Here is a 27,886-nt window from a genome sequence, read left to right as displayed (position 1 = left end):
AGACGTTTCAGATAATTTCCCTTGCAAATCAAGAGTCCTTTTTACTCACTGTAAGTAATAAGCTGAAGAGCACATTCAAGAAATGAGGAACTTTTATAAAATACTTAACACCAGCACACCCGACACTAATTTACTATTTTCTGCTGGATCAGAAAGGACTGCAATAGCTCAACACAATGCCTCATGCCTACCAGAAGCCTGGTCAGCAGCTGTAGAGTAAATGACAACAATTATCCAATGAAAGGAAAAGTCCTGACACCAACCATTTTAAAATTTGACACTAAATAATTTATTTACAATTTAATGCCAATCATTCCATGTTCCAATGCCACTTAAAACAGTGTATCATATACCGGGGAGCTTTGGCCAAAACAGATTTGTATATAAGCAACTGAGATGCTACACAAAGAAAGGAGGAAGTGTCTGAAACAGGCCCTGAGCCTCTGAAACATCTGTCTGGTGGCTGTCCAGATTCAACGGCATGAGCATGTTCATGGAGTCTCATAGCGGGCTTCTTCACCAAAGAGTGAGGCTCTCTCCCTGCTCACAGAAACAAGTCCTGAAAATAATCATCAAATTCTTCTTCCCTATTAAAAAAGTACAGACACCGATTATAATCAGGAGTACTCAAAATAATAAAAACTAAATTAAAAATTAAGAGAAAAAATAGATATATGAGACGAATAAAAAGAAAATCCTTTCATTCAGTATATCAGCTGATCATTTTACATACCAATATATTTTTATAATTCAAATAATTCTGGGTTTCTAAACAATCATCCATTCTCAAAACTGTTAAAATTGGAGTATCTCACATGCTGGTATCTCTCTCAAAGGCCCTCAGAGTTTTCTTTGAAATACTTTGTGAAACACCATTGCTTGTTTTTGCTTTTTTGGTTGACCTTATACCTTCTCTGTTCACTATTTCAAATTATATTCTGCTTAAGAAATATATGAAACAGAAACTATGTTTAAAAAAAAAAAAAAAATACAAGTTTTACTCCCAGGAATGTGAGGACATTTGCTCAGGTCATAGTCTTTATTAGTCTAAGAACATTAAATATGTATTTGTAACTAGTAAAGGTTATGTCTAAAAGCAAGAACAGAACTTTGAGGGGACATTCCTTTCTGTATAACCTGCCAAGTACCGTTGGGAAGTATCAGGTGCCAAATAACGCAGTTTTTGCAGTCAGCCTCAAGCAGCCAAGCATCGCAGGCTTTGCATCAGCTGCTGCAGAGAGTGTTATCTGTTGTTGGGAGGCTGAGAGGAGTTTTGGCAAGGGTTCTCCTACACCTGTGTAAACCTTCAAGGGGCTCCTCAGAGTGGGTCATGAGAATCGTAACATCATGGGACAGGCTGTCTTAGACGCAAGGGGAACAGCCCCCTTAGAAGGAATCCAAGCAAGAACAGAGGGTTGTCTGTGAAAGTGAACAGATGCTGGGCCCACTGGCTCTTTAGAGCCAAGAACAATGGCTGGTAATAAATAAACTTTCACCTCACCAGGGTGGGGAGTCTTTGGCACTAAATAAACACTCACAGCATTAAATATTTTCATTAACTGATTCCAAGAACAGCTGTATCCACAGCCTCCTGGGCTGATGACAGAGGGGAGCATCAGGGAATATCAGTACTTACTGTGACTTTTCGTCTGTCTCTGGCAGGGGACCCTTCCAGAGCTCAGACTCAGAAGCACTGTCTTCCTCATCCGTGTTTCCTGCTCATTTACAAGAAAAAGCTTTTTAACATAACACATCTTCAAACACTTACCAGTGAAATTAACTATGAACTTAACATTGTTAGCTTCAACTTCTCTAGTTCCCTGAAAATTTAAGTTATCCCTCCAGATACAATAAAATTTATAAACTAAATAAGATGAGAAACACCAAAGTCTCAGCAAAAAGGGCATGGAACTAACGTTACTCTGAACAAAAGGAGCAGCTGATTTAGTTGTTTCCTCAACCACACAACAGAAATGACATTAAGATTTACATAGAGAATTATCTGCATTAGGACCAACACTCAAGAATAGCTCCTTTAGACTAATGGTTGTCATTGAAAGAAGTCACTGATGTGATCATGGGATAGTTTCTCTGCCTGATAATACATTATCTAATATTGAGTAAATTTTAGTTGAATATATTAGGTGATTCATTTTAGGTCTAATTTTTAATATTTTTAAAATAGGAATATATTACTTTTTCTGATTTTAGAGGTAATATATGCTCACTGTCTAAAATAAGAGTGATCTGAAACTGTTTAAAGTACAAAGGAAAAGTTAACCCGAGCTTACAGGTAATACTACCATTATTTAAGTATGGTCAGCCCTTACAAACTTATGATAAATAAGTTTATATATATGTATATAAATTGGGATATATTGTGCACGTTTTCTGTAACTATAAAAGATTTGAGGCAGCATAGTTTTCCTTGAAAAAAATATGTATACATATATATATACATATTATATATATATATAATACATACATATATATGCTTTTATAATTAAGGGATTTTTTTTTTAGATTTTTATTTTTAATGATGTACATGTGAGTGCAGGTGCCTATGGAAGCCTGAGGTATCAGACCTCCCAAAGAAGGTCCTGGCAACTGAACTTGGATCCTCTCTAACACCAATATATGCTTTAACTACAGAGCCATCTCTCTAACCCCATGAAAGCTTTAAACAAATAAGCAAATAGCAAAACAAAATAAAACCAGCTATATAGAATTGGACTAACCAGTCCCCAATTCCTCATTGATGGGGATTTAGGCTGCTTTCCTTTTTCTATGTTTATGTGGGGGGCAGTGCTAGTGATTAAACCAGGGATTTTAAATGCTGTCGAGGGCTCCACAGTGGGACCACAGTCCACGTCAACTGTTCCTCTTGGGAACTGTAGTGATGTGTACATTTCTGTCCACACCAAATAAAATACCAAATTCCAGAAGCGGCATCACTGGCCACCAGAAGTGTCTAAAGCAGTTATAGGGCCAGTTTCCTGAAGAAGAAAGGTTACTTTGTTCCCACTCTTCTGAACAATGCCTGAGAAAGCCTCTTTCCTCCAGGACAGGCTGTTACAATTAAAGTAATAAGCATCATTTTTACAAGATGTCTGACAAATGAATCTTTGTAATGTAACTGCAGTCTCACAAAGAGGCTTAGTTACTTGTGTTCAACCTAACACCATATGCTCTTCACAAACCTTAACTTACATGACTTTGATGATTAACAGATACTAAGTCAAGAATGACATCACAAGAGATAATCCTCTTGTAGGAGTTAACACTGGAGTTCCGACTTAACTCAGATTTGGCTTGCAGTACAGAACGTCCCTCAGCTCAGCACAGCACAAAAATAAAGCAGCATTGATTTGCCACGGTGGTGCTAGCCTTTTGCCTGCTGGACTCTGATCCTGGAATCAATGTGTACGCCTGAACTTTGATCCTAACTCAATCTGTGGTGGCACCAATTTTAACAAATAGCAGGGGGAGGGAGCTATGTATGTACACATGGTGGTGAAACTATAAAGTCTTGGAGGAAGAGTCTTGTTCTGTGACAGCCATCACTACAGTTCCCATCTACTTTGTTTTTAAGAAAGGGTCCTTCACTGGCCTTGAATTCACTAAATAGGCAAGGCTAGCTGACAAGGACCCAGAGATCTGCCTGTTTCCACCTCCCCAGCACTAGGATTAAAAATGTATGGTACCAGCCCTGGACCATTTATCTCTACACTTATTTATGTATTGTGCATGCAGGTATGCATATGCAGGACTCAGTATAGAGACCAGACAAATAGGCTGTGAAGTCAGTTCTCCCCCATGCCATGTGGGCTCTAGGGATTAACCCTGTCAGCTTGGTGGCAAGCACATTTACCTGCTGGGCTGACCTTAGCCCAGTTTTTAAAGTGGGTTCTAAGGACTGAATTTAGTTTATCTTGTTTCATGAAGCACTGTACCAACTGGACGACTGACCCAGCCCTTTATATCAATTTTCTGATACCAGATAATACAATTTTACTTTAAAAAAGTTAAATCACCTTCAAGTAAATACCACTGGGAGAGTATCCACTGAAAAAGTGCCCAAGTTGCCTCAGAGAATGAAATGTACAGGACTATACTAAATGATCTGTGAAGTCCCTTCCACCCTATGAACCTAAAACTTTCTCGTTCCCTGAGGGTGACAGTCACTACAAACACTGACACAACTATAACCAACCACCAGGGGTGACAAAGAGTACAGCTAAGAAATGATAAGAGAATGGCTAATATGCAATGATGCTCTTGCAGCATCACTGTCAAGTCTCTGCAGTAAGAGTTGAAATAACTGAGCTGGGCATTGGGGGCACACGCCTTTAATCCCAGCACTCAGGAGGCAGAGGCAGGCTGTGAGTTTACGGCCAGCCTGGCCTATAAGAGCTAGTTCCAGGCCAGGCTCCAAAGCTACACAGAGAAACCCTGTCTCAAAAAACAAAAAAGAAAAACAAAAACAAAAAAAAAGTTGGAATAACCTGTAGTGTGTGTGTGTGTAGAATGTAGTGTGAAAATGGCATGGTGCATTTGTGCAGATCAGAGGACACGTGAGCTCCAAGGATTAAACCGAGGTCATCAGGCTTGGCAGCAACAGCCTTTATTTGCTGAGCCACAACGAACTGCTCTATTGGTCTCTGTGGGTCTTTTCATCCAACACTACCTACGAAAATGAACCCATTCACTGTTAACACTTCCCATAACAAGTAGTGTGCAGTCTGTCGGCATCCTGAGACAGCTCACTTCCTCTATTCCTTCTGTCAGACAGTCCCAAGCAACAGTTTTCCTTAAACTGAGGCAAAAATATGTTTTCAGGTCATTTTTATCTATAGACTCTAGTTGTGTAAACTAGTCACCAAAAATAATCTCCCACATAGTGACAGCCTCCAAACACCTCCAATTCCTACATCCGCATCCTCCCGCTCTCCTCCTCTCTTCCTACATCCGCATCCTCCCACTCTCCTCCTCTCTTCCTACATCCCCATCCTCCCGCTCTCCTCCTCTCTTCCTACATCCGCATCCTCCCGCTCTCCTCCTCTCTTCCTACATCCGCATCCTCCTGCTCTCCTCCTCTCTTCCTACATCCCCATCCTCCCGCTCTCCTCCTCTCTTCCTACATCCGCATCCTCCCGCTCTCCTCCTCTCACTCCTTCACCTTTCTCCAAACTAAACATCCGCCACAGTTTGGCCAACAGTCTCCCCACAGGGCAATTTCAGTTCTCCTAACACATTGGCTGCCCTGTGTTTGATCTACGCAAGCTTTTGATGTTCTCTTTCGTGCATGGTAGTTAAATGCTTTGGGTTTTCCCAGATGCTTGCATTTTGTGGCTATTGTATGATAACTAAAAACTCACCCCACTGATGAAATGGTGAATGTCTGTGATAACTATAAGAACTTTTGATCTGATCAATCCTAGAGAGCAAATACAGACTCTGTTAATGTCTGGCATTTTTCTTTTTGTTGGCAATTGCAACAGAGCTACTACTTCCTTTGTGTACGGTGCAGGCCTTGTGTGTGTCTTCTCTTTTGACAATAATTCAATGAAGCTGGCCTGTTTACACAACTATTCTACAAAAGCAAGACATGGATAGCTCAATCATTTAAGATGGATCTATCTGTTTGTCTGTCTATTCTGTCAAAATTACAATGTAAATAATAGGCCTACATTTGACTCCCTAATAATCAACAGTTATTGCTAGTAAAAGCAAAATGGTACTGTGTTGGAGATTATAAACTTTAATCTAATCCTACCTTTGACATTAATTACTTAGCCTTGGATAATTTCCTTGAGTTCTCTGGTTCTCAGGGGATGTAATGAATGGTCTAGAGCTTAATTCACCATAAACACATGTCCTCTAACTGGGCACAGTGACATATGCTTATAATTCTAGAAATCTGGGAGACTGAGACAGAAGGATCATGAATTCAAGAATAGCTAAATCTTGTCTCAAAATAAACATGTACATTAGAAATCTTAAGCAGTAAAAATAAACATTTTAAAATGGAGAGGACGGGGCAACACTGGAGAGATGGCTCTTTCGGGGGTCTAAGTTTGGTTTCCAGCACGCATCTTCAGCAGCTCACAACCATCTGTAACTCCAGCTCCAAGGGAGCCAATGCCCTGGTCTGAACTTCAATGGCACCTGCATTCAGGTGGATATAGTCACATACATAATTTGAAAAATAATAAAAATAAACCTTTATGAAATTTAAAAAATAAAAGTAGTTTTTTTTTTTTTTTTTTTTTTTTTAATCACAGATAGGGAAAAAACCTACAAATGCACGTTCCCTTTTATAATCCTACAGGAGATTATTTTCTCAAAGCTGCCAGAAAGAAGCTAAATAAGCAGTGAGGCCTCCGTTATTTCACTCTGCTGGCGGTTTCGTTCCTGCTTTAGTTATGGTGAGAACAGTGGCAGAGCTGCGGTTTGCCTCTGCAGTCCTGTGACTTGCTTTGGTAGAGGAATAACATTTTCTCTATCTTCACATTGCTATTCTGCCTTGTTTCCCATTACCCCTACATCACTAATTTTAGACAACCTTACACACTTTCTGTAAGGCATCGACTGTGAACACTTTGGGCAGTACTCATGGGAAATACAGAATTTGTAGAAATCATTCGGTAAAATCACTGCTTTAATATAAGTGGTGAAAATAAGAGTAAAGCATCATCCACGGCAACAGCTTCTCCCAATCTACATCACCACAGGGCCACTCAGACTCATGTAAAATGAGCCATTTTCTTTAAGTCTTAACTGCCTTTCCTTTCCCATCCCAACCTTATCCCTACTTCTCTCCCTTCACACTGTGCAGTGTGAAACTGAATGTTTATGTATGGTATTTACTGGAAAAAAGATTCTGATGCTTTCTATAATTAAAAAAAGAAGCTTACAATTATTTTCACCTTTTGTCCTTTATGAGTCTTCTCATATTGAACAAAAACAAAGTCACATCAGAGTAGGATACAAATAAATAAAAAATCCAAATTACAAATGCTTTGCATCTACATATTTCTATTTGAGAAAGAAGTGCTTGATACTTACTGTTTCTAGAATCATCCGACCTTTTTGAGGATGAATGTCCTGAAAAAAAACAGCATCAGTTTAATCATTTTACCAAGCATCACCTTTGGGTAGAGTTGACCACTGTAGCTAAAACTACAAATTCTTCCCAAATTTGGTTTCCTTATGCTCAAAAAAAAAAAAAAAAATCCTTTACTACTTTCTAGTCTTTTTGGTCCCTTAGTCTTATCAACTCAATTAAAATGTTAGGTCCTTCTAGATGGAGATCATCTTATGTGTCCATAGAGCCTGGGATAGCTAACATAAAAACTGAGAGCCTAGGAAAAGTTTCACATGGCTTTAAAAACACTTCATTCACAGGTTGTAAAGTGATAATAATAATAATAATAATAATAATAATAATAATAATAACAACAACTATTTCTTTCTCTTTGTGGAGATGTACAACCTTCCACTGAACAGTGTACAAATATTCATTTCCACAGAGTTTTTTCTAAGGTAGATAGGGGAGGTGGTGAGGGTCTGGAGCTTTTCCCTTCCGTACGGCATGCTGAGCAGGTGTTCTGCTACTGAGACACATCCCCAGACAGCCCTGTGCACAGTCATATGCAGCTGTTAAAATATAACTTTCCAGCAGTACTTACTGAGGGAGACAAGAAGCAAAAGTACACAACAACTATTGTGTATGTGTGTGTATGTAGTTATTTCTGGGTTTTTGAGTTTCTTTGTGTAGCCTTGGCTGTCCTAGAACACACTCTGTAGACCAGGCTGGCCTTGAACTCACAGAGATCCACCTGCCTCTGCCTTCTAAGCACTGGGATTAAAGGTGTGAGACATTTCTGGGGGGTAATGAACTAAAAAGCATAGGTGACAGAATGACACCCTAGCAAAACTGGAGAGAGCTAAGAAGTCTGGGTGTTAGTCTTTCAGAGGCTAACGGGGTTATATGAAGTGCAGGGTAAAGACATGGAAATGTGTTCAAAGGGTCTAGTCAAAACGGAAAGGTAGATGGAAAGGCTACGCCTACACTGTGGGCCTATTGCCATAAGCAGAACCAAACTGGGAATGTAGGACAGGCCACCCGTCAAGGGGAAGCTGCTAGAAACACAACCATCTCAAATGTGAAGGGCGACTCTAGGTGGGGTGGCGTCTTCTTCCCTGAGACACTGAAGCAAAGTCAGAACAACTACAGGCCACAGGGCAGAGTTTCTTGCACACTTGTCACAGAGGTCTCAGACAGTGACTTCAGACCAATGTACAACTGATCACACAATGCTGCTGGTCCGAGCACTGTGGTTTGGGAAGCAGAAACTCCAGAGCATCACTTTGATTCTGAGTCTGGGACTGACTTCTGGAGTTTCTTCAGCTATGAATTCACTGACCCACTCCCTCACCTAACATCTACTAAAAGCCTATGGTGTTAGAATTTGGAGATGAGTTAAACAACCACACAATCCTTCTCTTACAGAAAATTAATTATTTCAAGGGTTCTGAGCTTTTCTAAACTAGTACAGGGTGCCCTCAGAATGTACAACAGGGATCTGATCTAGTCTGGGGAAGTGAAACAGACGGTATTAAAGGGCCTTTCCAACCAGGCTGAACTGAACCGTGAAAGGTGAGGTAGCCGAGGAAAAGGGAAGCAGAGAGAGACAATAGTGAATCTTTGGCCAAGAGCGTGAATCTACACCTAAGAATTTTGTTCTTCCTTATCTGCAAAAGCAACCACTCTTCACACACAAGCTATTGTCTTGCTTTCCTCTCTACACGTTCATTCTGCCATGTGACATTCAGTTGTCCACCCAACCATTCACTTACTTAACGCTCTCTACGATGGTAACATGAAGCTATAAAGTATACAGTCTCATATAAGCGGGGAAAGGATGTCTAGGTCTGAATAAAGCCAGGAGTGCCAAAGGTCCATATGCAACTGTGATGCTTAATTATCATTAAAGCTTATGCTTTAATAATAGTAGAGATGAGCTCTTCCTAATTTAGAGTAAGCCATGATTACATGGTATGTTTACAGTAGGAGGGTAACAATATTATTAATGCAATAATGAATATAACCACATTTTCAAATGGTAGCATATTAGAATAAATAAAAAATTTTAAACCCAAGTGAGATTTTCACATTTATTAATTGAAATTTACTTTGGAGTCTGGAAATAATTAAAATAGACATGAAAAGGCTTTCAGTTTCAAGTGCCAACTCTCAATAAACAACAGGATAACAGTTCTACTAACCATCCATTCCAACTCAGCAATACTACATACTATATATGCAAGCAGGAAAGATGCATTTTGGAGTGAACCAACTGTCTTCCTGTCTAGAGCAAGGGAGCCCTCTCCTGTCCAAATCTTATATTAACATTGGCTTAAATTCAGTTGAATCTTGCATTGCCCACCTATTTTTGAGTAGAAGCTATAGCAAATTAACTCTTGGTGCTGAAAAAGAAACTAGAAGTAGCCTTCATAATAGCTAATTACATGGCAGGCATTAGTCAAATTGCTTAATAAATTATCTCAATTTTTCTCATAATCCTGTAGACAGATACTACAATCATGATTGTAGATTGAATGACAGACAGACTGTCAAATTGCTTTACAGTTCTGAGTGCCTTCACATTCTTATTTGACTCTTCTCAAGCTTGACAAATATGGAGGTGGGGGTTCATATCACCCCACATACATGGAGAAAGTAAGCTTGAAAGAGTCAGTGTCTCACCCAAGTAACAAGGCTTGCACACAGGAACTGACAGTGCAGTATCCATGATATTACAGTACCTACCCAAGGAATCAAAATCAACTGTGACTACAAATGGACCTGAATTCCTTTTACTTGATATAAAACAAAGTTCTGAGATTCTGATTTGCACTGCGGCAGACTGCATTGCATACTGGGAATGAGGAGCTCTTAAACCGCTTACCTTCATCTTTCCCCTTGGAGGCCTCTGAAGATTTGGATTTCTTATGTGGTGAATCGTCACACGCAATCTTGGTTTTAGCCTTTCTTTTTTTTGACTTGATTTCTTTTCTCCTTTATGTTAACCAACATAATTGAAGTTAATTTTTTCAACTTATGTTATAAAAAATAAAATCCACTGAATTAACAAAGTTAAAGTATATATCACTTATATAATAAAGAACCTTGAATGAGTATGTATTTTAGTTCAGTATACAAATTAAGATAATTGTGTAAAGTAATAAAGCCTAAACAGAGACAAAGAACTGTTTTGCAAGTTCTCTCAGCCCTCTCCAGCACACAACCCAAGTCCACCAGGCACCGGGAAAGCATGAGAGCCAGTGAGGGGACACTCTCCTCTCCAAATAAAGACTACATACAGTAAAGCATCTTAGGATGGAAATAGAAAGGGCTTATTTTAACTCACATCTCAACATTAGACAACCTATAATTTACCTTCTCATTGCTCTAGCTTTTCCTCTTCTAGACCAGATTTAAAATTTAGTCAGTATAATAGGTGAAAAGCAATTAAAATTAATTTTAAGTGCTTAAGAAAAAGAACATGAGAAAACAGCTCGCAAGTATTTGCTCAACAGACTTCTGATTAAGACATCCATGTTGATGCTATCATGCTGTCAGCAGTTAATAATATTTGCTCTTTATCAAAGTCATTTCAAATTGGAAATGACACTTAAAAGGGGAAAATCACAAAACACCATCAGTCTCTCTCAGTATCACTGACAGAAAGAGGAAATTAAGGTTGGGGATGGCTACTCAAGTAACATAAAAAAATCCTGCTGACTTTAAGAAGTTATTGTTTATCTGCAGCAGCTAAAACACTATGTAGACATGCTTATAATAAAACTATAAGCCAGGTGTGGTGGCATGTACCTATCACCTTAGCACACAAGACTCTGAGACGGGGGTATTACAAATTTTAGGCTGGCCTCAGATACACTATGAATTGAAGGCTAGCCTGCTTCAAAAATAAAACAAAAACAATAAAGAAATAACAACAATAAGAAACCAATAAAACCAAGGCCAGTGATCTCATGTGGACAGTATGGTACAGGCCAGTGATACCTCTAACTCATCCAACACTGCAGACACATTCCAGATGATTTAATAGGAGCCTGACTTTACCAATGTCATTTGTTATCATTGAGAAACTCATCTATTTAAAAGTAACAAGAGGGACTGGAAAGATGGTTCAGTCTGTAGGAGAGCCTGCAGTGCAAACTTGAGGATTTGAATTTGAATTCCAAGAATCGATGTAAACATCAGGTGTGACCATGTTCACTAATAATCTTGGTGCTTAGGGGCAGGAAAGTTGAGACCAGAGACAGGAGGGTCACATGGCTTGCCAGTCAGACTAGTCTAAAATGGCAATCTCCAGGTTCAGTGAGAGACCTTGTCTTAAGTGACCAGTGCTGAGAAGGTCAGAGAGCACAGTCCATGTACTCCTGTCTCTGGCTTTAGAGCACATGTAGGCACGCACTCTCGCATGCACTTACTTTTGAGCTTTAAAAGCCCTAAGTACCATTCTATGTCATCTGCTTTACAACATCATCTCTAAGAATATTACAGTGTCTGGTTCAAAACTAACTACTCTCCTAAAGGGAATCTTTGCCCCACACAGACGCCCACATATAAAACTGCTTGGTTAAATCAGGGCAGAGTGAATGTCTGCTGTCACATGACTTTAGGGTTCTACTTTCTAAACAGTAAATTAAATCCACTTTCCAATTGAGATTTAGACAGTACAATAACATGAGTATGCTCTAGTTATTAATCATTGAAAATAGTATTTTAAAAGAAAAAAATTACCTGTGATGAAAATTTAACTTAAAGGAACATTCTTGACATAATCCTAAGAGAAAAAAAAAATATCACTGAGCTTTTGTATCTATGTAACTATGTTGTTACTCTATTTTAATTATAATTGCTCATGTTCTGTATATAGGAAATAATATGAAGAAAATAACATTATACCTCAAAATTACATTAAAATGTTTGAGAATTGAAAATATTTTAATAATACTTTATATTTAAACATTTTCATACAACGTACTTTGGTCATACTCTTTCCTCTCCCTCAATTCCTCCAATATAACCCTCCCCACCCATCCCACTTCACATCCTTCCTCTCTTTAGAAAGAGAAAGTATGACTCATTGAAGAAAATGGATTTTTCCCTTTCCTAGCAGCTATCAATTACAAATAGCGCCCACCTCACCTTCTGTCCCACTGCTGGGCCCCTGCCCCCAGCTCTGGCAGACTCCCACGGCTCAGGCACAGCCACACCAGTCAGAACAGCTGGGTAGTGACCCTGTGCCAGCCGAACTGCCCCACTCCCTAGATTTGGTTCTCAGTTACAAATAGCTTCTCTTCCCCTTATTGCTGCTGGGATTCTGTCTGTGCTGGTCTTGTGCATGCTCTCATAGTCTCTGTGAGTTCACATGTGTATCAGCACTGTTGTGTCTAGAAAACACTGTTTTAAAGGGACTTTAGAAAAAGTGTCATCCATTGCGTTTCATAGGCAGAATTAGTATGTGACGTCACAGATATCTCCTCATAGCATGATGGAATGAGATGCATGTAACACAACAACAGAGTGGTGCTGTGGCCAACTCTTTTGCAGCGGAAGACACTCACTGCAGAGACTCACAACTGGTCAAAGGGCTGAGAATAAATGGCTGTGAATGCTCGGGGCTACGCAGGGCACCTATAGCACCCACCCCCTGCTTTCAACAAGAGAGCATTAAAAAAGGTGAGAACCAGAGGTTGCATGATATGTTATATAATGCCGTCCTCTGAGCATGACATGGCTACTACACTCTTGAACTCTCAGAGGCTGTGACTCCTTGAATAAAATCTGCACACGATTAAATAAATGAACATTCCATCATTGTGGGGGTGAGGGGACTCCTGAAGATTTCTTCAGTGGTATAGATACTGGAAGTGTTGTCCATGCTCCTGTAAATAATCCCTCATCATGCTCTGCACACAACCCTAATTACACTCACTGGGGCACAAAAAAAAAAAAAAAAAAAGAGGACTAATGAAGAAAGAAGATCAGCTGGTATGTGAGGGGACAGAGAGCGAATGGTTTTAGTATTTTAGTATGACCAAAATATATTATATAAGGTATGAAAATGTCATGGTGAAATCTATTGTTAAGTAAAATTAACATATGTTAAGTAAACTTTTTAAAAAGGATTCTTTCCTGAAATTGTCACTCGCTGTCAAAGAGTGAATTTATTTATTGTCAAATAGCACATTATAGCTACACATGAGGTTTACATCGCCTTTTCTGACATTGTCACTTAGACTTATAATCAAGTGACATTCTCAAGCTTGTGAGATCTTCACTCTACAAGTTCCCAGCTGGAAATTTGACATTAGAATTATTTTATCAAAGTGCTCATAATTCTAAAAGTTTTAGGCTCAAAATTTATTTGAGGTTTGGAGAAACTACAGGGAAAAAGAATGCTTTCAGGAAAACACATTGAATCTCCTAAAATTGAACTATAAATAGTCTACACATTTTTCAGTACTAAATTAATGATAAAGAAATCAACCATTTGTCTACTAAACTCAACTTACTTAATTTAACAAGTGCGTTTCTCTTTTCACCATGCTCAATATAACCAAAGTTAACTTCCCAGCTCTTTAAGCCTTCTTTTTCATCACAACGTTTATTTCCACAAAAAAACTGACCTGCAAAAATGAAAGACTATCAGCCATGACACATGACACGATTTGCCTATAAGCCTATTATCTCCAAAACTTTTTTTCAAAAATTATAAAATAAATAACAATAAATATAGAAGGCAAAATCTTTAGCATATACATAATAAATTGTAGCACAATCATTAAAAATAATTGACCATAATAATTACAGTATCATGTACCTAATTATGAAATTGAAGAAATAATTTATTTTTTTCCTTTTGCAATGGAACTGAACCCAGGGTCCTGTGCATGCTAAGCACTAAGACCACTAAGACACATCCCAGCTCTTTTTTTTTTTTTTTTCCTTGCTTGCTTGCTACATTGCCTTGATCTATAGGTCAAAACTGAACTTGTCTCAGCCTGCAAGCTGGGACTCCAGACTGTGCCACCAGACCCAGCTAAAGAGCCTAAAACTCCTAAAAACCCACAGTCCCAGAATTCCTGATGACAAACTGTTCATTTAAGTAAGAGTTTTACTGAGTCCATATCAGAGAATCTCACACTTTGGAAAGTGAAAACATTAAGTGCCCTCAAAATACATGTTTTTAAGATGTGAGTCCTTACAGTCTTTAATTGCAATATTAAAAATTAATGTTTTCAAGTATTATATCATTTAAAGTTCTAGCAAAAACGTTCATGAAAATTATTTTAAAAACTTAAAACTGATATTATAAATTTTAATACGTCATGCTCTATCATATATTAAAAACTTCTAAACCAGGACAAAGACTGATAATTTGGAGGTGAAGAGACAACTCAAAATTACCTATTTAGGCAGAAAAAGGAAAAATAAAAATGACTTATACAAAGAACAATTTCCACCACAATAATTTACACTAAGCAACAAATAGAAACCACAAAATCCTTTTCATAAAATGCAAATGACAGCCAAAATGCTAATTCATAAGTCAATCTTTTGAAATCTATTGAATGTAACTCACACTAACTTCAAACTAACTATGTAGCAGAGGATGTCGAACTTAAAACACATTTTTTACGTTCATCTATCTATATATTTATTGAGTGTGTGTATGTACATATTATGCCATGGCATATTAAAGAAGTACAGGATATCTTTAAAATTCATTCCAAATGAAGAGTTAAATAAACATGCACATGTTTAGTATGTTTAGTAATGACTGTTGAACAGCAACCACAACATTCTGTCTTAACAGAGCAACAGCTTGCTCTCTGTCCCAGATAGTCCTATATTCACTTATGAATTGAATACCCACCAATGTTTTTAAAGGAAGTTTTATATACTCTCCTAAAAATTCTTCTTGACAAAATTAACACAGACATTTTTATTATATGTGAAAGACATTTCAGGATCTCTCCTTATTTTAGTTGAAAATATAAAATAAAATGTAACCTTAAGAAAACTTTTACACTGCCTTACTTTTAAATGGTTATTTAGTATTGTGTATGTGTGCAGATAGTGTGCCTGTGCAGTGTGTGTGTGTGTGTGTGTGTGTGTGTACCATGCATGTGGAGGTCAGAGGACAACTTGGGTAAGTCTGTTCTCTCCTTCTATTCTAGGTTACAGAGACTGAACTGAAATTATTAGTCTGGTGTGGCAAATGTCTTTACCCACTGACCACTGATGCTTTGAATTCAGTTTTTTCTTTTCTTCTACAGAAACACCCTTGCCATTTATGTATGTGCATCCCAGGCATACCTGGTGCTGGGAGAGGTCAGAGGAGGGCTTGGATCCCCTGGACTATACAGTGCTCTTGACTGCTCTGAATGTTTGATCTTTTGATATCAGACTAAATATCTGGGCTCAACCTGGAACTAGTCTGTACAAAACTTCTATTGGGTTCATATGTGGTATTTAATTTCTACTTTCAGAACGTTGACTTTTGTTGGAACAGAGTTCTACCAAATCAAGCACTCACTTGTTCCCTATTATTAAATATTTAATTCTCATAATTTTCTACATATTCTCAAATATTTTAAAGGTCAAATTCTAAAGGAAAAGTCATGAAAGCACTAAATTCTGATTTTTGCTAATAATGTATTCATCAGAAATACATTTGCCACAATTGTTATAGAAAATAATTTATTGTCTACAACAGAAAAATCCCACCCAATGATTTCATTCTATGTAACAAAATAAGTTGTGTTCTATTAATAAGTAATTTTTTTTTTAAAAAAAGTTACCTTTTCCTGAAATTACTTCTTTTTCTATTCGCCACCTGAATCCAAACTGGTATGAAAATAAATGTAAGTACAAAATGTAAATTACTTATATATTCACATCTAAACATAAGAATGACATTTTCAACCTGAAAAAGAAATACAGTTTTCATTCAGTGTGACAGCTTTTTCTCCTTTTACAGGAATCTGAAAATACATCTGAACAATTACCAACCTCTGTTAAAAATTACTTTTAAAATATCTTGAAAGTTGCAGGTGTCAAGGCAGGAAAATACCTGCATTTATATTACATACTGGCAAGAAGAGGGGTTGTGGGTATGACAAAGGACAGTACTTCAACATGTTAATCCTGTAGGGTCATTGTTCTAGGAAAGAATCCAGGGGCTCAGGGGATGGCTCAGTGCATAGGAGCACTGGCTGCTAATACAGAGAACCAGGTTCAACTCCCAGTATTCATGCAATAACTCATAAATGCTTGCAACTCCAGCAATTGTCTGTTCCTCCAGTCCTGGGGATCTGATGATGGGAGATGGCATTCTGTAAATATGTTTCTCTTATTGGTTAAGGAATAAAGCCCTGTTGGCCAATAAGAAGGCAAGATAGGTGGGACTAGGAGACAAGGAGGATTTTGGGAGAGGTAGAGGAAAGGAGTCAAGATGTAGGATGTGAGAGAAGAGGTCTGAAATAAGGCCACATGGAAACACTTATATTGATAGAAATGGGTTAATATTTAAAGCAGAGCTAGTCAATAAGAAACCCTAGTAACTGGCCAACATTTAATAATTAATACACTGTCTCTGCGTGTTATTTAGGGCTGACAAGGCTGTGGGACAAAGCTGGCGGGAAACTGCTCATAACAATCTGGCACTCTCTTCTGGTGTTCACAGGCACCATGAACCCTTGTAGTACACATATGTATATGCAGGCAAACATTCATACACGTAAGATAGGAATAAATAAATCTTTACAAAGCAATATCCATCACTAGGAAAGTTATAATCTATGGGTGACAGAAACAACACTGTCATACTAGATAACTTCTGTGTCCTTATACACTTTCCCGACACAAGTTCTCATTGTATTCAAGCTGCAGTTACTCAAGGGTTGTTCCTGAATCCTGCTTCTTGCAACACCAATTCTGTATACTTGGATTTTTTGTAAAAGAAAAATAGCCTTTTGTTAGGAGTAGGTTTTCCCCTGCGGCTCTGGTCTCATCTTACTGGAGAGTGGGCTGGCGTTCTGCTCTCTCCAGTCTCTACATGCCGACTCCTCCCTCCTACTTCCTCGAATCCTCCTTGTCTCCTAGTCCCGCCTATCTTGCTTTGCTATTGGCCAACAGTGCTTTATTTATTAACTAATAAGAGAAACATATTTACAGAATGGCATCTCCCATCAGCCTTTGGCTCATTTAAGGTAGTGTTTTTCCTCCCCCCCCCCCACCTTTTTTTTTTTTTAAAGGAAAAAATATTTTCCTTCTTAAAAAAAAAATCTCTCTTTCCCTTATATCTAAATCTAATTCTAACTGGCAGACTAATCCAAATACATTGTCAATTATGAAGTTTTTTTTTTTTTTTTTTGAGACAGAAACTCTGTGTTGCCCTGGCTGTCCTGAAACTCACTCCGAAGACCAGGCTGGCCTCAGACTCAGAGATCCACCTGTCGCTGCCTCTGGAATGTGGGGATTAAAGCTGTGTTCACACGGCAAGGCATGAGTTTTTTTTTTTTTTTTTTTTTTTTTTCAAAGAAAGGAATAGAAATGTGGAACAAAGGAAGTCACTAGAAGTGCCCCCCCCCCACGCACGCACTTGTGCACATATGGCACTGAATTAAGAGCTGGTTAATTAAAAGTGAATAAAGCATTATCTGTATAAACAAGGCCAAGAGCAAATGCATCCTAATACTGTAACCACTTTCTCCAACACTTCAAACATGGTATGCCAGAACACAAAGCCATGACAGTCCCCAAATATATCCCTTCCAAACTTCCTACTTCTCTTTTTTCCACACTCAAACCTGAGTCTTATCTGATTTATTAGCACTTAACCTCATATGCAGTTACCACGTTCTTACAAAATACAATTTCTATAAAAACTATTCTCCTTAAAATATTCATGTGAGTATATGCACACATGTGTGGGGTGTGGCACAGAGAGGCCAGAAGACTGCACTAAGTGTCTGATTTTATCACTCCTTATCTATTCTTTGAAGCAGGGTCTCTCTCTGACCTTCAGGTTTACAAGTTTTCATATTTTAGGGAAGGATGGAAGCCAGCAAACCCCAGAGATCTTCCAATCTGTGACCACATCAAGGCTGGTACTACAGGGGTGTGTGTGCGCATGCATGCACACGTGTATGAGTGTGGTTGCCTGGCTTGGAACATGTGTGCTGAGATCCAAACTCTTGTTCACAGGTTCTCATGACTTCTCAGTAAGCACTCTTAAACCACTAGGCTATCTTTCCAGCTCCCCGATTCTAATAATAGTTTTTGAATAGCAACCTTAAACACTTAACTTTTATTTGTGTATATCTGCTCTCCTCCACTAGACCACAACTTTATTCACTCTGCACTAGGATCTCCCCTCACAGTTGCTTCACAGTACTAAGATGGCCTTAAGCTCACAATCCTGCCACTGCCTCTTGAATGCTGGGATTGCAGTCGTACACCATCACATCTAACTAGATTACAGCTTTTTGTGAAGGGCAGTCACTATATACTGTGTCAGTCAATTTCAATTAAATACTGGAGTGTTCCATAAAAAGCCCATGGCTGAAAAGCTACTTTACCAAATAGCCCTACAAAGAAGGTATTTCAGACTTGATCTGTAATGTAGTAAGCGAAAGTAACTCCAATTGTTGTGGTGATTCCAGATTAGTTATGGTAATTAGCTGGTACAGACAAGAGCTCTGCAATAGCATCCACAACTAATAAGCAAGAAACTGAGAAGCCTCTGGGCTACAGCAACCACACAGACTTGTAATAGGAGTATGCAAAGTTATTATTGCTACTGTCTATACAGAACTAGAAAACAGCTCACAAACTAAAACCACCAAAGAGACCAAACTAAGTGAGAAAGAAATCATTAGATTTTTTTAAGATAGCTGTTTACAAATAGATTGTTTTCTTAGTAGAACAGAATATGTACTATGTTTATATGTATTCCTTCTTTTTACATTTCCAACTGGGATTATCCATTCCTGGGTTACCTTTTCTAGTTCCTATGGAAGTTTAGCTAGGAATAAAAATAGCTTTACAATTAACTAACGATGTAAAGTAAGAATGAGAATTTGCAACTACTAATTAGCACTGACTGAAAGTTAATCTTAACAAAATAGAAATATTTATGTAACAAAAGTGCATCTGCCACTCCATAAATGGCAATCAATCAACAGGATCTGTGAAATGAGACATCATTTTGTACTGCTTAGTCACTAGAGGCTCAAGATGAGAGCCCAGAAGGGATCCAATTGCCAACTGTGTGTAATTTTAAACTTTTTATAGCTGATCTCACAAACAAAATCACCCTGTCTTTCATAAATCCCACAGACCCTCTGTAAGCCCCATGACTGCAGAGGTTAAACAGCCAAAATGATATTCTGAAGTGGAAGAGATTCATATCAGTGCCATCAAAGAATAATGTGGGTCATGGGGGCTAATAAACATTAATGCTGTACTTGAACAAGAGCTCCAGTTATAAATATTCATAGGGCATACCTTATTTTCTTTGTATCTACTGAGATCAGCTATGCAGTATTCCTTGAATAATTTATCATAGTATTTCTTTGCAAGTCTCTTCTCCCTAAACCCATAAAAAGTATGTATTATACATTTAGAAATCCAACTACAATTTGCTACTTTTAAGCAATATCAAATAAGTAACATGATATAAATACTAATGTTAAATGAGGCTTAATACAGACAGATGTGTTGACTATGTAGGGATGAGCTGTTAATGGCAGTTCTCTCAAACTGAAGGACTTAGAGAAATGATAAAGAGAATTATTTGTCATTTATTACCTTTTGTGATGTCTGGCTTTTGAAAACCACTTTTATGATTTCTTTTCCCCAAAGTATTCAAAACATTTTATAAGGAACATACAATAGTTTATTATAAGACAATAATAGAATAATTAGTTTTGAAGATGAGGTCAAGCAATTAGAAGTTAATTAAAATTGACAAAGATTACTCAAGGAAGCAAACCAGAGTCAAGAGTCCTAAACATAAGTTTCTGTCTTTGATTCAGAAACTGACCTATAAAGAGCTGAATGCCTTGAATAAATGATGATTAAGACAGCACAGACTGGAGCTGGAGAGGTGGCTCAGCTATTCTTCCAGAGACCTTAGTTCAGTTTCCAGCACCTATGCTCACAAACATCTGTAATTCCAGATCCAGGGAATCACATGCCCTTTCTGACCTCCATGGATTCCCACACACATGTGGCACAGACACACACTCATACATATAAACAAAAATAATAACATCTTTCATAAATAAAAAAAAGAGAACACAGAGTAAGAAAGACAAGACTAAAACATCTGCTTCAATAGAAGCTAATGGCTGAAATTTCCGAGCCATCAGACCGGCAAGACAGTTCAACCAGTGAAGGCTCCTGCCATCAATCCTGCTGACTTGAGTCTGAACATGAGGACCCACAGTGAAAGAAGGGAACCAACTCTTCCAAGTTGTCCTTTGACCTCCACCCACATATAAACACACACAAAATAAATAAATAAATAAATAAATAAAATGTAAAAAAAAAATTACCAAGTCATATCTGCTTCATCCTCCTCATTCCATAGGAATCTATGGTTTTCTCGAATAACATCTGAGTCTGTCTTGTCATTCTCCCTAGAAATGAAATTTTAATTTAGTACAAAATTTTAATTTAGTACAAAAATGAAATCAGACAGACTTAGGTTAAAGAGTGCTAAAACTTTTGAAAACTTAGTTTTATCTGGAGACTATAGAAAACAATTATTTCAATATTTTCAGAAGCTATTTAAGGAAAAATGCAAGAAAGAAGCAATTTCAGTGGAGAAACAAATTCCTTCATCTCTACGGTGGTCTAGTTATACCAAAGAGAGGACGAGAAAGCTGAATAGACTCTGCTTCTCTGATCCTTCAGCTTTCACCCTGGTAGCTGACTCAGAGTTTGTATTATTAAGAACAATTAGGATGTGTGCTGCTGAATCAGAATAAACAGTTGAACAGCATGGGCTCAGTGGATAAGGAAGATAAAATTGGGAAATATAGTGTGCTAAAGTCTTTAGGGCCCTACCTACTCAGAAATTAAACCAGAGAGAAATCCATGCAAGACCAAGAGCCTCAAAACATTGTCATGTGTGGGGAATCCCAGAGTGAAGTTTCTTGTTTGCCTTACTTTTTAAAAATTAATGTTTTTACTTTTTAGAGGCAGGCGGATCTCTGTGAATTTGAGGCCAGCCTGGTCTACAAAGCAAGTTCCAGGAGAGCCTCAAAGCTACAGAGACACCTCATCTCAAAAAACCAAAAGGAGAAAGAGAATATAAATAAAATTACATCATTTCTATCTTTCCCTTTCCTCCCTCCATCCCCTCTCACATACCATCCTAACTGCTCTAATTCAAATTCATGGCCACTTTTTCAATTGTTACACACGCACACTACACACACACACACACACACACACACACACACACACACACACAGAGAGAGAGAGAGAGAGAGAGAGAGAGATGTATATAATTATTTTGCTTCCCTCCTTTGGACACTTGCACGGCACCTTCTGGTACCATGATAGCTAGACTTAGGAAGGAGGCTTTCAATCCTTTTCTGGATTGTGTGTCCTAAGTGTCAGGTGTCTTCAGCAGTAGAGATTTATTGTCAACCAAGAGCAACAGCAATAATCTATAATGTTTGCAGAGTCTCTTGGACATTGCCTTACTTTTGCAAAAGCAATCCTGGACACTACAGTTTAAACAAGTTATTGTTTCAAAAGTCCTTGTCAACAAGACACAGTGTATTTCTCATACATACTGTTATTTCCCACACCATACCTGCCTCAACAGGTAAGGAAGCTACCTGAGGCCTGCTTGCCAAGGAAGATGTAACAGAGGGCCTAGAAAATCATCCATACTTGCCCTACATCCTTTGTAAGCTTCACAATACTTACCCTAAGCGCTTGAAGTCCTCCCTTTTGCCACCATAGTACAAAATATAGTCATTTACAAACTTTGTGTGCCTTTGATACTGAAATGCAAGACATTAAGGATGTTATAACTGTTCAAGAGTTGTTCCATTGCAAATTATTACTAAATGAAAAGTATGACATGAATCTATCTAGCATTTTTAAATGTGTAAATCAAGACAGACAACAACTGTACAGTAGACTTTCACTTTCTGTTGAAAACATTTCAAGTATGTATTACTTGTAATGTTTGGAATCTTCATGCATAACTATTAAGGGGATAGGGAGCTTTCTGTTCTGTCTCTAGATTGCACACAATCTCAATCTCTCATCCAATCTAATACTACAGATAAAAAATTGTGGCTTCTAAATTAAAGGTAAAAAGTAGAATTTATCATCCATTATTACATTGTGTAATAATGGATGATAAAGTATATAAAATAGTATATAATGTTTATAAAGTTAAGCCCCACCAACATTGAGGCTTCAAAAAGCAAGCAAGCAATCAGAAGGGCGGGCATGGTGGCTAACACCTATGATGCCAGCACTCAGGAGGCTGAGGCAAGAGAAACAACAAGAGTCCCTGGCCAGCCTGGGCCACAGAGTGAGGCTTGAAAAGAGAAGAAAAGAAACGAAATAATTAAATCAAGGCAAGTTTTCAACTTTAATATTCAAAGAATCCACAAAACCACGTGATTTTCCATGCATTGTAACAAGAGATATGAACATTTAATGTTTACATTTTAAAACCGTGGCAGCACTTGCCACACTCAACATAAGGCAGTCAAAGGCAGCAGGCAGGGCTGTGGTCAACGCAACTTCTCCTAGAGCAAACACATGCCAGTGAGAGCTTGGCTTCCAGGAGACAGAGCAGACAAAGGCACACTCCTCCCTATTCCTTATGCTAACAACTCCAACTTTGGGAATTATATATAAAACAAATACAAGCTTGTGAAAGGTGGTGACTGAAAAACATGCCAGGAACTGTCCTTCTGTTCAGCTACCTTCCCCAAGCTTTCTTTTTGCCTCATCTATCCCAGATTTGGAAGTGAGGTTAGCAACACCAACAAGCACACACTGAAACAATTACAACAGCCTGCTCTCCCTAACAATCTGCCGGCCCTCACCAACAGCCAACTCTAGCTAACACCACCCTGCTCTCCCTAACAACCTGTTTGCCCTCACCAACAGCCTGTTCTCCCTCACCTTTAAAAGGCTAAGAGTCATTCTAGGATGATTTAACTGTTTTGTCGTCGTCGTCGTTGTTGTTTTGTTTGAGGCAGGGTCTCACTTTGTAACCCTGGTTGGCTTGGAGCTTGCTACATAGACCATGCTGACCTCAAATCCAGGGATCTGCCTGCCTCTGTCTCCTGAATGGTGGGATTAAAGGTGTGCACCATCACACCCAGTAAGACCACTAACTTTTAACATAATTACTCCTCTGTAGCAAAACATCCCAGAAAAAAGATACTGGGGCCCTCTGCCATCTATGCCAGGAAAATAGCACCTATACTTTTATTCTTAACGCGTGTCCTAACACCCTCAATGATGGCGTCAGAGAAGGGAGAACGTATGTTTAAATGCTTATGGAAGATAAGACCCATGTGGAAGCTAAGCCAAGCTTCCCACGGCCTGGGAGCAGACACTCAGAACACCTCAGGTTTGCTTGGCCTCTCCTGTTGTCTAATATCTGCACAGCAATGTGATAGCCGCAGTCTGACTGACTCACAGACCAGACGGTCTCCAGTCCTACCTGAGGGACAGAGTGACAGCAGGCCCAGGGATGGCACTCAGGCACATTTGATTTTAAAACAGAAGCTTTGCAGAAAACTTAAAATAGTGGAGGACCAGGTGTGAAGGGAATAATTTAAAATGATATTACAGAAGACAAGAACAGAAAAGGAAAATTTTGAAAGCCTGACAAGAACAGGCTGGAACATCTGCAAGTTCATGGACTTTTTAAGTCTATTTATGGGGGAGAAAAACTATTTTTCATTATTTTTACCTCTAAATTTTTCCTATATATTAGCAATAGAGAATTATACCTGAAAATGTAAATGGTAAATACCTATATCAATAATTACTAGCCTGTAAATATAAAACTGGTATATCTAATTAGACAAGATTTTGATTTTTAAAAATTAGAAAACATGGTTAACAAGCAGATTTTGAAATATTCTATTAGTTATAAAAACAGAACTAAAAAGGATACAGCATCCATAGCTATGAGATGAAACCTTCTATTTCTTGCTTCTTCCCTGTTTAAAAAAAAAAGTTTAAGTAAATTCAAATAAACATATTCTATTAACATAATCACATCCCATGGTCCTGAGATTACAAAACAGCTTAAACCAAGGCATGTCCTAACACCAACACACCACACCTGTCCAGCAGGTCCGCAGCAACTTGTTTATGGACCACCTTCCCATGTTTTTCTTTTTGAAATGGTTTTGTAAGCAGCAACTCATCTTCGACTGTCCTAGTGTATTAAAAAGAAAAATTATTAAGAGTTCATTTTTCATACACTCATGATTGTTTAGCAAGCATTCTATCAGTGACGTGCATTTCAGCTGGGCAGTTTGAAGGTGACAGTTTCCTTCCTGTGGCTACACCTGAACACTTGGCCCCAGCTGGTGTGCTGCTTTAGGAAGGCAGAGCCTTGCTGGGAAGTGAAGCACTGCAGGTGGACTGAGGTTTTATAACCTGGGCCTCACTTCGTAGATGCTCTTGGCTTCCAGAATGCAGACACACGTCCAGCTACTTCATGCTCCTGGCCCTGACTGTACCCCTCATGACCCAGACTCCAGGTGTTACCAATCCCTGACTGTACCCTTCCTGCTCCTGCCTCCAGCTGTTTTCTCTCCCCAATTGTAACCCCTTTCAGTTGCTTCTTGTCAGGTACTGGTTCACAAGAAAAGTAACTTAACACCTCAGTTCAAAGAATTAAAGACTTAACTTTAAAAGAGTCACTGATCGTTAATGAGACATTCGGAATCTTAATTCTATTTAATACTTATAAAATGGAAAAGACAAAACAACATGGCTGGTTCTAACCAGTAGGTTCCTGTCTCAATCATTTACCACCCTAATCTTATTATTAGGTTACTTATCTGCAAAATAGGAATAAGGAAGATTAAACAAACAAAAAGAAATATGGAAAAGAAAGGTTGACTATAAGGGACACTGACCACAAACAATCAGCCTTATTGCTATAGATAAACTGAACCCTAGACCATAGCACTGAAGTAAGTTTGCTCCAATTCTATTCTTGGGGACTGTACCTGGGACTTCATGTAGCCTAGGCTAGCATTCTACCAACTTAATTAAATTCTCAGACCAGGAAGTGATGTTTTTAATGAAAATCTAGAAAGTATGCATTGTCATATTATTTTATAATTATTACTATTCTTTTTGTTATTCGCAAAGACTAGTGATCTTAATAATGTTCAGTCCTTCTTAGTAAACATATTAGTCTTACTGTGGAATAAAAATAAACCATTTTCTCTAAGTTCCATTAATACGAATCAAGCACTCAATGTTAATACATATGAAGTTTCTAAGCTGAAAGCTAAGAACAATGCCTCTCCCTAAACATAGCAACTTGGTGAAGATGTAGCCTTCAGCTAGATGGGCAGCTCATACTTAGAATCTAGCACTTGGGAAGCTATGAGTTTAGGACAGCCTGGGCCATACAAGGGAGTTCCAGGCCAGCCTCAACTACATTTGAAACCATCTCAGAAAACAAAAAAGACAACAACAAAAGAAGAAGTCCTCCTTGTGACACCCAGGCTTTTGTGCTAGAAGATATAGGTCTCCTAATTCAATAAAACTCATGAGTTCCCTCTATTGACCTTTTTATTCAAGTAAACATAACAACTGTTCTGAATTACAATTCACCCTCCACATGGACCTCACTTGGAAGGCAAGCACTAATAACTAAACTCCCTTTAAGCTTTAAGCTGTGACATTTGCAGGCACACAGTCTTAACAAATGAAAACAATCAAGCAAAACACATGCAATAGAGAAATCTTTTCTTTTCCCACCATCCTTTTCAATAAAGCCCTTCACGATGACACTCTGTTTTCCCTACAACTACCTCCAAGGGTAAATCCATTCATTGCAGTGTAATGAGTGGAAACCTCACTTGCCACAGCAGTTGTTTCTACATGCAAACTCAGGCCCAAACCTTTCAGTATTATTTATTTATACCTCATGTCAGTCTAGAATGATGTGAACGACAAGCCAGGAAAGACTTACTTCTTCTTCTTCTTTATGCTGGATTCTCCACCTTGCTCATCATCACTAAAATCAGAGTCGTAACCCCCATGACCGTACATCTGCAAAGAAGTACCAAGTCAGCTGTGTAGACCCTGAGCTACCAATATTCACGAAATACAAGCGTGAAAATAAAGTGATCTCAAACAGCCGCAAGTTTTATAAGATAAGGAAGGCAGATGGCTGTCTATGGGCTATGCAGTGATCTAAAACACTCACTATCTTTGAAATAATGGACTGACAGTGTAGGAAATGCATAAATGTTTTCTTCCTTTAACTGTTGTTAAGGAAGTTAATTATTGGCTTTTCCAGTGAAACCTAAGCCTGGATTGGATGCCACAAAGTGACTGCACACAATGGGTAGAAATACATCCCTTTCATTTGACTCATAATAGTTATTATGTAGTATGCACCTCCTAAAGATGTTTTGGCCATTGCAGACCACTGAAAATTTCTATAAAGGTGAGAAACTATTGTTCAGTACTACAACTACACATTTTATATGTGTACATATGCCTAACTGTGCAAGTACCATTACAATTACCTACAGTAATAATTACAATAATGTGATAACACATAGGCTTATAGCCAAGAGAAATACTAGTTTTCAGGCTGTCTGTAATGTATGTGATGGTGTGAACATACTCTGTGATATCTGAACAATGAAGAAGTGTTATTTCTAAAGTGTCTCTCTTATTAAGCAGTGAATCAAACTGTATAATCACTTTGTCATGGTCACTGTGCTAAGTACTTTATAAACAATGCTTATGATTTTTCAAGTTAAAAAGAAGTACTAAGAAGTAATATACAAAGCAAGTGGCTAAACTGATCTGGTTGATTTCCCCCCCTCCCAGGCGGTTTTCAAGATAGGGTTTCTCTATGTATCTTTAGAGCCTGTCTTGGTACTTGCTCTGTAGACCAGGCTAGCCTCTGCCTCCCAAGGGCTGGGATTAAAGGCATGTGTTACCACCACCACCACCCTGCTCTTGACCTACTTGATTCTTAAGGCCACAGTTTGAGCTATCTCTTGGGAATTATGATTAGGCACAATTTACCAGATTTAGTGTTTGTAAACAGTACACTATCAATTGATTAAAAATTTCCCCTAATTTTGTTTTGTTTGAAGTTTCCTCAAAATAAATTACCTTAGTCCTTGGCTTAAGTCAGTTTTATTGTGTATTTTTAGATTGACGTTCTTGGAGTTGCTGAAAAGGCCCAGCTATCACTCACTTGTGTCTGAAACGATATCTGATTCCAGCAATACACAGAACCTGGAACACACATGAGCAGTACAGATGGGTTATTTCACAACTGTATGCCATCAGTATTCAATTCCTATAGCTGAAGCGCCAGTGCAGGTCAGGTAACACTATTTTTATCTTTAGTGTTTGTGCCAGCAAGTATACAGAACTTAGGACACCCATTAATACGGGTACAGGTGGGTTACAATCTCTACAGTGGAAAGGAACCAGTCCGGGTACAATGACATTAACTTTAACTGTAGCATTTGTGTAGGCAAGCGCAGCTAAGACACAATGTTT

The 27,886-nt window shown here is 38.3% G+C and overlaps 1 protein-coding gene across 1 annotated transcript; it reads right to left on the bottom strand.

The window, feature by feature from the left end:
* Nucleotides 1-104: 104 nt before the first annotated feature.
* Nucleotides 105-27,578, bottom strand: LOC127233385 (protein FRA10AC1 homolog). Its single transcript, XM_051199830.1, has 14 exons — nt 27,491-27,578; nt 26,328-26,407; nt 24,453-24,548; nt 24,282-24,327; nt 22,055-22,131; nt 20,668-20,751; nt 19,616-19,700; nt 15,907-15,952; nt 13,615-13,728; nt 11,837-11,879; nt 9,975-10,084; nt 7,069-7,107; nt 1,637-1,715; nt 105-587 (listed from the first exon to the last, which is right to left on the bottom strand). The coding sequence occupies exons 2-14, from the start codon at nt 26,405-26,407 to the stop codon at nt 545-547; spliced, it is 942 nt and encodes a 313-aa protein (XP_051055787.1). The 5' UTR covers nt 27,491-27,578; the 3' UTR covers nt 105-544.
* Between the last annotated feature and the right edge of the window lie 308 nt (nt 27,579-27,886).

The sequence above is a fragment of the Phodopus roborovskii genome, unplaced genomic scaffold (genome assembly GCF_943737965.1).
Source record: "Phodopus roborovskii unplaced genomic scaffold, PHOROB, whole genome shotgun sequence".
In the NCBI taxonomy this organism is placed as follows: domain Eukaryota; kingdom Metazoa; phylum Chordata; class Mammalia; order Rodentia; family Cricetidae; genus Phodopus; species Phodopus roborovskii.
Note: the sequence above shows the minus strand (reverse complement) of the source record. Positions and strands in the feature narration are given on the sequence as shown.

What these genes read in the sequence shown, in the direction of transcription:
- LOC127233385 (XM_051199830.1), bottom strand. Translation starts at nt 26,407, where the DNA reads ATGTACGGTCATGGGGGTTACGACTCTGATTTTAGTGATGATGAGCAA. An exon ending in ATCTCATAGCTATGGATGCT is followed by an intron (nt 22,132 to 24,281) that starts GTATCCTTTTTA and finishes CTTGCATTTCAG; the next exon opens with TATCAAAGGCACACAAAGTT. An exon ending in GATGAAGCAGATATGACTTG is followed by an intron (nt 19,701 to 20,667) that starts GTAATTTTTTTT and finishes TTATGGGTTTAG; the next exon opens with GGAGAAGAGACTTGCAAAGA.